We start from the raw sequence: 14,080 nt of genomic DNA, 5'->3' as shown, positions 1-14,080 counted from the left end.
GGCCTCCCTGGTGATCTAGGGGTTAAGTCTCAGCACTACCACCTTGAAGGCCCACCATGATGGCCTGAGTTCAATCCCCAGCCAGGGAGCTAACCCACATAGAGCAGCAGGCCTCTCCTATCTCATCCACTGCTCCCCTCAGCAGTATATTTCATTGGATTTGCCTGTGCTGCTCCCCACTCTGTCTTTGGTGAATCCTCTCAATCCCCACACCTCTGGCCTGCACCCCAGTTCTTCTACGCAAAATAAACTTAAAAAAATTACTGAGTATGAGACAATTGTAAAAATGGAAGAAAAAAATCTTCAATAAAAAATGATTATGTCCTCAAATTACTTTGAAAATTTATAAATTCTTGCTTTAAAGATATCCAAACTGGGCCTCCCCAGTGGCGCAACGGTTGAGCACTGGGTTGCGAAGCTGCCCGCAGCCTCTGCAGAGCTGGTTTGATCCCCGGCCAACGGGTGAGGGTCCCACATGGCGCACAGACCTCTCCTGCCACCCACTGCTCCCCTCAGCAGTGTACTTTGTCAGTCTGCCTACTCTGCTCTCCACTCTGGCTCTGGTGGATTCTCTGCACTTCTGACTGTACTCAGTGCTTATATAAATTAATTTTTTAAAAAAATAAAGATTTTTTTAAAAATAAAATAAAATAAAGATATCCAAACTAAGGATTATAGTTTTGGATGTAGTTTATGTAGAGGTGTAGTTTATGTGAGAAAAACACTGCAGACCTATCGTCAGATACAGGCTTTATGGCCTGTGGCTTTTATGTGAACATTGACAGTGTATGCAGTAGATGCTCACAGGATGACTCATAGTCTACTTCTCCTACAATAAACTGACCAACTGCCTCTTCAGATCACACTAAAGGTGACTTTTTGATTTATTTTACTGATAGTTTACATACTTTAAAAATGTTAATAGGGACAAGTGCTTTTCTTGAACTATATTTCTTCATTTGGGTGCATATCAGGGGCACCCTGGGTTTTGTTTTTTAATGTATTTTTTTCACTTAAAATCAACCTTTAAAATTAGACTAAGGGGTAAGAATATACAGCTTGACAGTTCAGAATTCAACCACAGTGCAGTGGTTGAAAAACTATAATACCATAATATTAAAAACTATAACCCTATAATAGATTATAGTTTTGGATGTGGTTCAAAAACTATAATACTGTCACAAAATAATTGGATCTTCTGTATACAACAAAATACAATTTAAAAATTTCACTGTTATTTTCATTAGTGTGTAATGATAGAAAAAAAGAGAATGCTGCAGAAATACCTCTTGACCCCTAGAGGGCGCAGGGTGGAAAGAAGGTTTAATCCCTCAGAAGGGCACTATCTGCAGACCAGCAACGCTAAAGAGAACAGAGAAAAAGATGCCGTCCATCTCAGTGAACATTCAATATGGGATGCTAGCAGGCACATGGCTATAAATAGTTAACTCTACCTGAGTTTTGAAGTGTAGTGATTAAGCAAAATTGCAGAAACCTCATATTGTATTCCTACCTAAATGGAGTGTGTGGGAGTAATGGGGGGGCGGTGAGAAGTGGGAACAGAATAGAGAATTAGAGAATGAGAGAGTGTGTATGTGAGAGAGAGGAACCCAAAATGCGCCATGCTTTAATTATAAAAAACATAAGAATACTGCTAGAAGTCCATGAACTTGGCTAAATTAAGCACCAAATTCACAGTTCTAAATTCACAGTTCTGCCAAAGGCTAATGCTATAGATTTTCCTTCAAGAAAGGAAACAAATCCAAGCACAATACCCTCCTGTGCGCTCCCTGATATTTCAGACACATTTTCCTTATCACTTAGATGTTTAGCACTTTATCACTTGAGGAGGGTTTTTCTTTTTCCTTCAACATACTATGGAAGTGTTTCAAATGAAAACAGCATAATGTCTATTATGAAGAATTTCACACACCAATTTCATTGCCACATAATGTCATTCCTTTATTGAAATTAAATTATGAACACACAATGGAAAAATGCTCCTCAAAAGAGGAAGGTAAATATTGACCATTGATAGGACAAAGCTATCTTCAAAAGAAAGATGTGAGGTTTCACAGTTCAGGTTATATGCATATGAAGCCAGGCTTGTCTATATATGTGGATCCGCAGGTGCAAGGTTTTGGATGAGGAGGCTCAAGAATGTCTCCAGCTGCTTCCTTGATCTGTATGCAATCAGTCCTCCCTTGTTGGCCCACCTGTCTACACCTGTAGCACCTTCATTTTGCACATGGTACACCAACTGTGGCAAATCAAGCCCTGCTTCCAGATTTCTTTCCAAGCATTCTTTTAAGTCTACCATTCCCCCGCCCATGGCCCTTAGTATGGCATGGGCAGCACAAGAGTCCCACTTGAATGTGGTATCTTCTGAAAAGATGTAAATGTCAACAAGGCCTTGGACAACACAGAGGCTCTTGTAACCAGCCCCAGCCGCCCGGAATATGCCATCTCCACATACGCGTGTCAGCGCCGCTTTGATGCTCTCCTTTTCACTTGTGCTAATGACAACTGAAAAGCGGTAGGAGGATTCTGTGTCAGTGCTGGCGTTTTGGGGCGGGTGGCTCAGTGCTGCACTAGTGTTTCTTTTAGAGTTGGGGGACTGAAGTGAATAGACATTGTTCCCCTTATAAGAAAGGCCCCAGTAGCACTGTCCTTTCCACCTGTGGAAGAGAAAGCTCAGTTTACGGAGGTAGGTCATCGCTTTGTTTTACTCTTGTGGCTTTCTAAGGTAATGAAAATATATAGACACAGAATGTATTGAATTGTAATGCCCTTAAACCTAGGAATCAAGTAGCTAACTCATTCCTAGAAGTTATTCATATGCCTGCAGCTGCCTGTTGACTTGCAGATGAGGAACGCTGTCCATTTTACAGCATTATCACATCAATCTAGACCAACACTAAAATATTTGTTGGATGTCTGGCCTCTGGGAACATTGAAAAATATCCTTAGAACTTTTGGCATTTAAATCTTACAGGAAAAAAAACAGACAACTTTCTTTTTAATTTGCAAATCTTTTACAGTCCTTATAAGTTTTTGCCCATTAGGTAGCCGCCTTTTACTCTCTTCTTTACTAGCTCTGCTTTGACTTTAACTGCCAGAAGCTCATCTTTGGCAGCAGCAACCATAATAACACTTATTTATCAGTGTTTAACTATTATATATGTGTGTAATTTACTCTATTTACAGAGAAGGAAACTAAGACTCAGGGAATCCTGGCCATACCTACTAATCATTATGTTATTTTCACATTTTGTTTTTTGAGTTTCTTCTAAAATTGTACAAAAGTTTAACTGGCCGTATAGTGATGGTATCTATCTTGTACCAAGTGTATTAGAAGACAGTGTTACCACATTCTAATAAACTGGTTTTGGATATATTCTAAAAAACAGGGAACAAGATTGCTAAATTCCAAATGCAGATCTCTAATTTCACCAAGAGATATTTCTTCTAAAAGTTTCTACCAGCATGCACCTAGCCTCAAATGAAATTTTGCAAAATCTAGGATTGGAAATAGAAATAACTTTAATGCAGACATGCAGACTGGTAGTAGGAGCACTCCGTGTTGAGTCATTGGAATGTCATGTGGCATGATAGTCCTGACAGCAGAACTGAGGTCATTAGGTTCAACCGCAATATACCAAAAATGTTCATCTTTTACCTGAGGGTTTTTGGGTCTTGTGATACAAAAGGTTGGTTGATGACACCCATCAGGGGCACTCCTGTCTGTAGGTCATAGACACCAATTAAAATGGTGACACACTGGAGTCCACTGGGAAAGATTCCTTGGTTAGCTTTAATGTCAGCAGAACCTTTTATATACTGATATGTTGAATCTGAAAAATAGAGCAAATTTGGATTCAGGTAATGTTTATTTAAAAATGATGAATACATCTGTAAACTCCATCCTATAATTATTTCTCTCATTTACTAATTGGCATGGTCTGAATATTGTTTTTCCCCTTCACCCCAAAGTTCTAAGCCCACCAACATCATGCTATTAGTGAGTGTGGCCTCTGGGAGATACTTTCTGCATGGGAGGGAACCTACATAAATGAAGTTAGTGCCTTATAGAAGAGGTTCCAGGGCCTCCCCGGTGGCGCAGCGGTTGGGCGCTGGGTTGCGAAGCTGCCCGCAGCCTCTGCTGCACCAGTTCAATCCCCGGCTGCTCCCCGGCCACTGGAGGAAGGTCCCACATGGCGCACAGACCTCTCCTGCCGCCCACTGCTCCCCTCAGCAGTATACTTCGGTCCCTCTGCCTGCTCTGCTCCCCGCTCTGGCTCTGGTGAATTCTCTCACCCTCCCGCGCTTCTGACTGTACCCAGTGCTTGTATGTATGTATGTATCAATCAATCAGTTAATCAATCAATCTTTACAAAAAAAAAAGAGGTTCCAGAGAATCCCTAGTCCCTTCAACCAAGTAAAGACACAGCCAGTGCTATTTTAGAAGCAGTGCTTCTAATCCTGGAAGAAAACCCTCACCTAATCATGTTGGCAACTTGATCTTGGATTTCCCAGCCTCCAGAACTGTGGGAAATAACTTTCTATTGTTTATGAGTCATGAGTCTGTGACATTTTATTGTAGCAGCTTAATGGACTAAGATAGTGACCAATCAAGTTTTATCTTTGAGGCTTAATGTACCAAATTGTTATTTGACCACTTGTACTTCACTTTTAAGCTGCTAGTATTTCATTTTCCTGACTCCATGGGAACTCTTGAAGGGAGAGGATGTGTTTGTGGTTCCAGTGGCATCTAGCATCACACCTTACATATAATAAGCATTCAAATATTCACCACATGTCAAATGCATTTAATGACTCAGGATAACTGGTGGGATTCTTTAAATCTCTTACTAATCAGAGGACAAGTCCAAAGTGGATGGAAAAGTCTTCTTCCAGAAGAGTGTCAAGAGTATGATTACTTTTTTGTCCCCTCCAATAGGGAGGAAAGAAACAATGATGGTAATATAAAAGGAAGAAATGAATGGTGTCATGTGACAAAGAAGCAAAGGAGCTAGGCTTCTCCTTAAGTGATGACTGCTGACATGTAGTGACTTAGCAATCAGTTAACCAAGTGCTAGGCCAAAGTTGTGCTGGTTGACAGAAGTCAATTTAGGATAGAATCAAGAAACAGATCTCTGTTCCTCAAAATTTATCTGATGCTGATTCTTATTTTGCATATATAATCCTGTGGCAGAATGTTCAAATGGCCTCTGATGTATGGCATTTCTATAACATTGTGTTAATGTGTTTGTAGTCTGGGAAGTGGGGAGGAGTCTGCCTGTTCAGTGTAATGAATGGCTCCATGTGTTAGGTGGAAGATGTAAGTAAGATGGAAAAGAAAATAGAAAAGAACTTTTGAAAAGTAATACCTAGAGCATTGTATTAATTGCACTGTTGTGATGAGGCTTACACTTTTCAAACAATGACCTATATATTATGGTTCTATATAATGATGAATAATAATAATAGATGAGGTTTACACAGGGCTCACAAACTTATTACTAATGAGACAGAAGCAACTATTTTGCTTGACCTGGTTGGTGGTTTTGATTGTTTGCTTGTTGACTGAATTAGTAATCAGAGGTTAACAACTAGGACATCTCAATTTAAAAAGCCTAGGTTTTGGCTTCTTTAAAAAAAAAATCTCAAGAGATCTGGCCCATACTCCTATGTGGTAGCAATCTGCTAGAGCTAAGTAGTCCTTACTGGCAGGTGTACTCAATTAGTCCTAAGTGCTACCATTTCATCTTTCTCTCATATTTTCCAGTCTGGCCCCTGAAGTCTTAAGGATGAGTTAATTCAGCTCTGTAGGTGTGCCTGATTGTAGGTGTGTGTTCACTTGCACAAATACACGTACACACCAACTATAGATATCCATCCACTTATAACAACACATCCTAAAACAAACATCTCAATTCTTCATTTATCATTTTAAAACTTACTCTCCTATACTCACCTATTGGATCCACCCAGATTCCCAAAATGTCCTGTGGAATGTTGATTTCTATGGAATCCAGAGTTGGGTCAGTATAGGCAACATCCTGATGAACTACCTTGGCTAAAGCTTCAGAGGCCAACTTGTTACCATTAAGGACTTTGCAAAGAAGTTCCACTGTTTCTTCCTCTGTTGGACACAGTCTCAAGATAACCTTTTCCCCTAGAATAAAGACAAACTAAAATCTATTACATTTCAAGTGTTTCAGGGAGAAAGGACTACAGAGGGTTAGGGCAGCAAAAGCTGTGCAAAGTCTATTCGTGTCTGATATATTGTTGAAAAGAGTTAGTTTTATCAGCATATGGAAGTGCTTCTACCTCCTATGATTCTGCTTTTAACTAAAAAATATTTATACTTAGCATAGTAAAATAGAAAGATGAATACCATTTTTAAATATAGTAAAACTGTTTGACTCTAAATGATACATATACAAACAACTCTGATCTGTGAAACCCACTGGACATCAGGACATCAGCAAAGTTGCTTCACCAAGTGAAACCACAATTTACCAAGTCGAGGTGCTTAACCGTCACTTTAGTCATACTGCTTAGAACCTCTGTCAATCTGGTTTCTAGTCCCCAACACAAGTGAGAAAAAGGATAACAAAAATAGGCAAACTAATAGCAATTATAAGTGATAGCAAAGGAGAAAATAAAAGCTTTTTAAATTAAGAAAATGTGACATTTTGGGACTGTGTATACACATATGTATCCACAATGTTCTTAGCTATCCCAAGGACCAGTAGCATCTGCATCACCTCGGAGCTTGTTAGGAATTCAGAATTTCCAGACCTGGGTTTTAACAAGAGCTCCAGTGATTCAAATGATTCTTAAGGCTTGAGAAGGACAGTGTGAATCTACTGCAATGATGACTGAATTTGTCAGTGTTTAAAGTTCGCTATTTTACTACTTAACACAAAACCCAAATTAAAAGTAATTTCCGTCTCTGAAAAGAATCCGAAAGATTTTGATATTTTTCTCTGTACCACAGGGAACATGGAGGTCCATCAAAAAAGAATTTAGCTCACAGGAAATGGATTAAATAAGACTTAAAAATTAGTGTGAAAAGAAACCTTTAGTTAGCACAAGTCCCTTTACAGAGGTTCTGAATGCAGAGAAGTGATAAGGTGATTTGCCCAAGACCACACAGTGTTTCAGCAGCAGGGACTCTCTACATTCTCAGCCAAGGCCCATGGACTCCCTAGGGGGCCAGGGATCAAAAAACCTTGGTCCAGAAATTGTCTGTATAGTTATATAGATGTGAAGCTTTCTGCGGGTATCTATAACTTCCATTAGAATCCTAAAATCTTTTCCCAAAGGCTAGGTCATATATTATTTAAATGCTACTAATTTACACCTAAAATAATACATCCATTTGAAAATTAAAATACCTTACAGCTAAATTTCAAAAATACATTAAGATTCTTTTACTTACCCAAATCATTAGTAAACTCATTGGATTCTTCCCCCAAAACTTTGTTCCCCAAACCTGGAAACTGAATGATTCACAATGTGACAAAAACAGCAACAAAACCTTATCTACATGTTCATTCTAAACAGACTTCCATTTATATTTCAAATTAAATAGCACAATTAGACTGGAATACAAAAATATGCAGTTCCAGAAATTAATCCAAGACTAAAAAAGTCAAGTCATTTTTTGTTCAATGTTGTTTCCTATTATTTCCCTGCTTGTATGTCCCTTTAGAAAGTCCAAATCATGATAGAGGTCTAGTTTTCTTATGTCCTATTGAGTTTGCAAATGTACTTCTAGTTCTCTTATCCTTCTGTTGATACTTAGGAGCCATAGAACTAAGATTTTAGCATTCTAGATATTTTTAAGTGGTAGACTTAGTACACTAATAGCTAATACAAGTTAATACTATTGATCAAATACCTAAAAGTATTACTTGAGACTAGATAGAAAGGATTAGGTAATATTAGATTGTGTTTTCATTTCTAGGTATGTGTTCTGCACTTGTTGGAGGTATCATTAGCCTTCGGGCTAGGGAGGTGATATAGCAAAAACAATAGGGGGAAATATTTTATCGACTAATAATTTATACATCAATATTGAATGAAAAAGTAGAACCAAAAATCTTCTTTTATCTTTGTATGACCAGATATATTTTGCGTCCGATTCTCTCTATAGTAAAAATAATTCTCAAAATACGTGCTGAATTATGATATCTGTAATATTCTCAGAGAACAAAAGCAAGGAAATGATTCAAATATTTGAACTAGGTCTTTTACAGAGGGCCATTAGCTTTAATAATGCTGACAACTACTTGTTGTTCTTTTTCTCTTTTGCAAAATCATTCAAGTCAACAAGGACTGGTAACAAGCTTATGTATCCGAGACTGAAGCTCAGTCTCTCAAGACTGCTTAGAGACTGGTTTCTGAGGCTACAGGATAGAAGAATTGTGAAACAAAGATATTTTATATAAACAAAATTGAATATTATTTATCTGTTCATAAATCTTGGCATAGTCTTGTGAATGAATAATTGCCTGAATTTGTTATAATGCTTTAGGGCAAATACGAACCCATAAAAATTAATGTCAATACATTTCTAATCCAGCTGCTTAGCCATCCCTTGTATCCAAATGTCTTCATAAGTAACAAAAAATAAACTTATTTCATTGATTTATGGGAGCCTGGCATTTTAGGGCATTAAAAATATATAGTTTGTAGCAATTTCAAGATATCATTATTCTCTCTACCTGCCTATATTCAAGATTACACTTAAAATATTCTAAATAATTCTCAGTATTTTGAGGATTTTATAGAAACTATTTTCCAGTATTTTATGGTGCTTTCTCCTATCCTCCCAAGTCTGAAGAGAATGTAATTATTATATTATTATATAAAAGGCAATATAATATTGCAAAGAGCACAGACTCTTGAGGCAATTGGCCTGTCAAAAACTGGCCCTGCCGTTCACTCACTGTGCAACCTTTGAGAAGTGACTTAATCTCTCCGTGCCTTCTTTTTCTCATCCATTACATTGGAATAGTAATTCTTACCTCAGAAATTGTTATGAGTTAAACAAGCTATCTCTGGCTCATTTATATGTGCCTACTAGTGTTACTGTTTGTATTACTACTTATGAATAGCTTCTTTTCCCAGTTACCTTAAGGTATCTAAAATCATTGTTAGTAATACAGTGTTTTTCTACTAGAATACAGGAGAACTTTAGAACTTCAGCACTCTACAAACCTGTAACCCAGTCAAGAATTAAATAAATGAGTACAAAAAGGTGGGACTTAATAGACCAATTAAAAAAACCCAGTATGTTCTCATTTCTGTAATGAAACATTTCTCATTTCTCATCATTATAAATCAACAGCATTTTTATTTTGTCTTATTTTTCAGAGAACAGATATTAAATGAAAAATTCTATACCAGCTATTTCAAAATGTTTCTAGCTGTTAGATATGTGAGTTACTCCCTTTTTTGCTTTTGTATATTTTGATTTTTTTCTGTGGTGAATATTTTAGTAATATAGTCAAAACAAGGGAGAAATCCCAAGTTGTTTATGTGAATCTAAGGTGTGAGTGTTTGGAGGGAGGAAAAAGAAAAAGGCATGCTCTTCTGTCAGTGGAAGAAAACCACAGGAGCACACACTTTGCCAAGTACCTTGGTTGTGACCTTTCTTACCTTGTTCTCCATATTCTGTTTTATAACTTCCTGCACCAGTACATCAGCCAGGGTCTTGAAATCAACTGCAAACTTCTTGTTCTTTTCTCCCTCTTTCTTCTCCTCTATGAGCAACTGGAAGAGGGCCTCCTGCTGCCTGCATGCCCTGGCAATGTTGGCAGCTCTCTCAGAGACACAGAGCAGCTCTCGAAGGATATCTGACATTTCAGGACCTTGCTTTTCAGTTGCAGCTACTGGTGGAATCAGCAGGCACCCACCCTCTGGGTGTCAGCTGGAAAAGTACAAGAATGTGAAAGAGAAAGCGTTCAGAGAGTGATGTCAGGGTGACTCCAGCAATACTCACAACCCATCTGGCAGTCAAGCTGGTCAGCCTGGTTGAACAGCTAGTATATATCATAGTCATATCCTCAGTGTGGAAGAATGACTATCCTTGAAAATTTGAAACTTCCAAAAATTTCTTCAAAAATATTTGGGGGTCTCGAAAATCCATTATACAAAAAATTGGATTGTCAGTGAAGGAAAATACTTGAATGAGAATTTACATTATTTTTATAAATCCCTAGACAGGCAGGCAGGCAGGCAGACGGATACACAGCAAAATGTTAAAGAAAAGCCAAATTCTTGTAATGACCTTAGAATAATCACACAGGCTGAGTGGCAGGATTGAATCACTGTACTTTCTTTCATTCGGTGGGGGAAAGGGTAAAGTGAGAAAGGATTTACCCTATCAGTTCTGGGCCAACTTTCTACAGAACAAAGCACCGCGCCAGCAACTCTGTTATGCCCTGCAAATCTCTGAGGCAACTTGTGGGCCAGCAGCCCAATTGATCTGCCAGCCACTTTGTCCCATAAAAAAAAGACCCACTATATGTGCTGCTCTGCTACCAAGTAATGCTTAAATAATAAAATGTAATAGAAAATCAACTTGTTGGGATTTGGAAAAGTCCCAAAGTGTGCTATCATACCATGATCTACATATAGAATCTCCCTTGCAAATAAGAAATGCTTCTCATTTTAAAAGTAATACCAACATTTTATGGAGAACTTTAATAATTTGTCTCTTGTTATTGTGAGCATTATTGTGAGGATTATCAGGCCTGTTTTACAGTCAAGGAAACTAAAGCTTAGGGAGGTTAAGTAATTTCTTCAGGGTTACACAAGACCAAACAGCAGGACTCAGAATTGGTCTTACACAGAAGCCCATACTCTTTATTACCATAATAAACAGTACTTCTCTTTTAAAAGTTCCCTTTCCTGGACTCTAGGAGGCTGAGTCAGTACAGCTATAGAGATGTCAATGAAGTTATTTGTGAATTGTCATAATTGTGATTTGTCTTAAACAAATTTGTTAAATAATGTCTTAAGATTATGGGTGAACTATAATCAACCAGGATCTTGAAATCAATTGGGAAAGTATGTTCAACCTCAAAAGTGATCAAAGGAGGGCCTCCCCTGGTGGCGCAGCGGTTGAGTGCTGGGCTGTGAAGCTGCCTGCAGTCTCTGCAGTGCCGGTTCGATCCCGATCACTGGGTGAGGGTCCCGCATGGCGCACAGACCTCTCCTGTCTCGCCCCCTGCTCCCCTCAGCAGTGTATTTCGTCAGTCTGCCTGTTCTGTTCCCTGCTCTGGCTCTGGTAAATCCGCTCACCCTCCCGCGCTTCTGACTGTACCCAGTGCTTGTATAAATAAATAAATAAATCTTTAAAAAAAAAAGTGATCAAAGTAGTGAATAAAACCAAGTCATCTACTTCATTATTAGATAGAAAAGGCTGGTTTTTAAAAATTGTTTAGTGAAGTAATATTGTATTAGAACATTATTTAAGTTTCAGGTGTGCATCATTATAAATCAACATGTGCATATACTACATTAAGTTCCCTACTAAAAGTTATCTATCCCTCATCATGGCTTTGACCCTTTCCCCAAATTTATCTACACTCCCTCCCTACTTCCATTCTGATTTCACTAATTTGGTATTCTAGTCTAAATGTTTGTTTCAGTTTTATTTAGATCATTCACTTGTTTTGTTTCTTTATGTACCATATGTTGATGAATAAGTGAAATCATACAGTATTTGTTTTTCTCCATTTGGCTTATTTCTTTTTTCTTTTTTTTTCAAATAGGCTGTTGTTGGGTGTTTTTTTTTTAGATTTATTTATTTATTTATTTATTTATACAAGCACTGGGTACAGTCAGAATCGCAGGAGGGTGAGAGGATTCACCAGAGCCAGAGCGGGGAACAGAACAGGCAGACTGACGAAATACACTGCTGAGGGGAGCAGCGGGCGCAGCCGGAGAGGTCTGCGCACCATGTAGGACCCTCGCCTGGCCGCCGGGGATAGAACCGGCACTGCAGAGGCTGCGGGCAGCTTCGCAACCCAGCGCGCAACAGCTGCGCCACCTGGGAGGCCCCATTTGGCTTATTTCATTAAACTTAATACTCTCTAGGTCCAAACATGTTGTTACAAAATAGCAGGATTTCATAAATTTTTGTAGCTGGAAAGTATTCCATTATGTATATATGCCACACCTTCTTTATCAATCATCTGTTGATGAGCACTTAGGTTAATTTTAAAGTTAACATTCATTCTTGGTGAAACATATGCTCACACTTTGCTAATAAGTGTGCAGGCAAAAGGGGTTTCTAAGGATGAGTTGAGACTAATGGATAAAGATGTGATATATATACACAATGGAATACTATCCAGCTATAAAAAGGAATGAAATCCTGTCATTTATGATAACATGAATGGACCTAGAGGTTATCATGCGATTCACTCATACGTAGTATAGAGAAAACAAACAGATGAGCTAATAAAACAACTACAAACTTTTGGACTATAGGACCAATTAGTAGTTACCAGAAGGGAAAGGGAGAAGGCAGTTGGGAAATCAGGAAAAGGGAACAATGGTATAATGAAGGGACAGAATTAAACTTTTTTTTTTTTAATTTTTATTTATTTATTTATTTATTTATACAAGCACTGGGTACAGTCAGAAGTGCAGGAGGGTGAGAGAATTCACCAGAGCCAGAGCAGGGAGCAGAGCAGGCAGAAGGACCAAAGTACACTGCTGAGGGGAGCAGCGTGCAGCAGGAGAGGTCTGCGCTCCATGTGGGACCCTCCTCCCATAGCCGGGGAGCAGCCGGGGATCGAACTGGCACTGCAGAGGCTGTGGGCAGCTTTGCAACCCAGCGCTCAACCTCTGCGCCACTGGGGAGGCCCACAGAATTAAACTTTTAATGGTGAAATAATGTAGTATATGTGAGTTCTCAAGGATGAAACTTATATAATGTTATAATGCAATGTTACTTCAATTAAAAATTAAGTTTTTGAAGAATATTAATATGAAATATGTAAATGCTATAATATGAGGTGGGAAAATTCCCTATGACTTTATATATTGCAAGATAGTATAAAATCAATTTGTGTTAATACATAATGCAAATATATGTATATATTATGGTTTATATACAATGTATACAAATATATAAATTATATGTAAACTATGTATATATATGTGTGTGTGTATATATATGGAGAGAGAATTATCGAAAGGGTAGTAGATGATGTTTCAGTGATAAATAGATATTTAAAGGTAATTATCACTGAGCACTGGAACTGTGGGTATTTTTTCATTATGCTTTTTAAAATTCTCAAATATTCTACAAAAATATTACTTTGTAACAAACAATACATTTTAAAATATCTCAGGACAATTAAGCATGAAGGACAAATATTACTCAATCCTGGAGACAATTGCCCAAAGTGGTACACATAAAGCTTTCGGTGGTATAGATGACAGAGTTAAAAGTTGAACAAAATAGGGCCTTCCAGGTGGCGCAAGGGGTTAAGCATCAGCAATATGAAGCAATCCTCAGCTACAGCAGCAGCCCAAGTTCAATCCCGGGCCAGGGACCTGACCCACATGTCACAGCAGACCTCTCCTGTCTTGCCTACTGCTCCCCTCAGCAGTGTATTTCAGTAGATCCGCCTGTTCTGCTCCCCACTCTGTCTCTGGTGAATCTTCTCAAACCTGCCCCTCCCCCCCACAGCTCTGGCCTATACCCCAGTTCTTGTATGCATAAATAAATAAACCCTTAAAAAAAAACAGTTAAACAAAACACCTGCCTAACTAAATGCTTTTTCTTTCAGGAATGAATGATATGATCAAAGATTCATTTTGGTTGACTTGAACCTAAACACTAAGAAAAACAGTTACATTAGTAAAGCTGAGGGAATTTCACTGAGAAATAACTTATCTGTGTGCTATAATTACATATAAATTACACATGGGTGCATATATTTCTTAGTAGAAAGCACAAACTTCAAAAGTATGTACTTAATTTTTTGATTTCTTAGTAAATTGTCTGAGGTTATTATAATTGAAGGGCAAAGAATCAATGAAG

At 38.2% G+C, this 14,080-nt stretch overlaps 1 protein-coding gene across 1 annotated transcript; it reads right to left on the bottom strand.

Annotated features, from left to right (window-relative positions):
• Positions 1–2,110: 2,110 nt before the first annotated feature.
• INPP1 (inositol polyphosphate-1-phosphatase) lies at positions 2,111–9,879 on the bottom strand (the record flags this gene model as incomplete). The annotated part of the gene is made up of 5 exons (XM_084242682.1): positions 2,111–2,678; positions 3,680–3,854; positions 5,978–6,178; positions 7,451–7,511; positions 9,676–9,879. The coding sequence occupies 5 exons, from the start codon at positions 9,877–9,879 to the stop codon at positions 2,111–2,113; spliced, it is 1,209 nt and encodes a 402-aa protein (XP_084098808.1).
• Between the last annotated feature and the right edge of the window lie 4,201 nt (positions 9,880–14,080).

This window comes from Talpa europaea (genome assembly GCF_964194135.1).
Source record: "Talpa europaea genome assembly, chromosome: 1".
NCBI classification, from domain to species: domain Eukaryota; kingdom Metazoa; phylum Chordata; class Mammalia; order Eulipotyphla; family Talpidae; genus Talpa; species Talpa europaea.
Note: the sequence above shows the minus strand (reverse complement) of the source record. Positions and strands in the feature narration are given on the sequence as shown.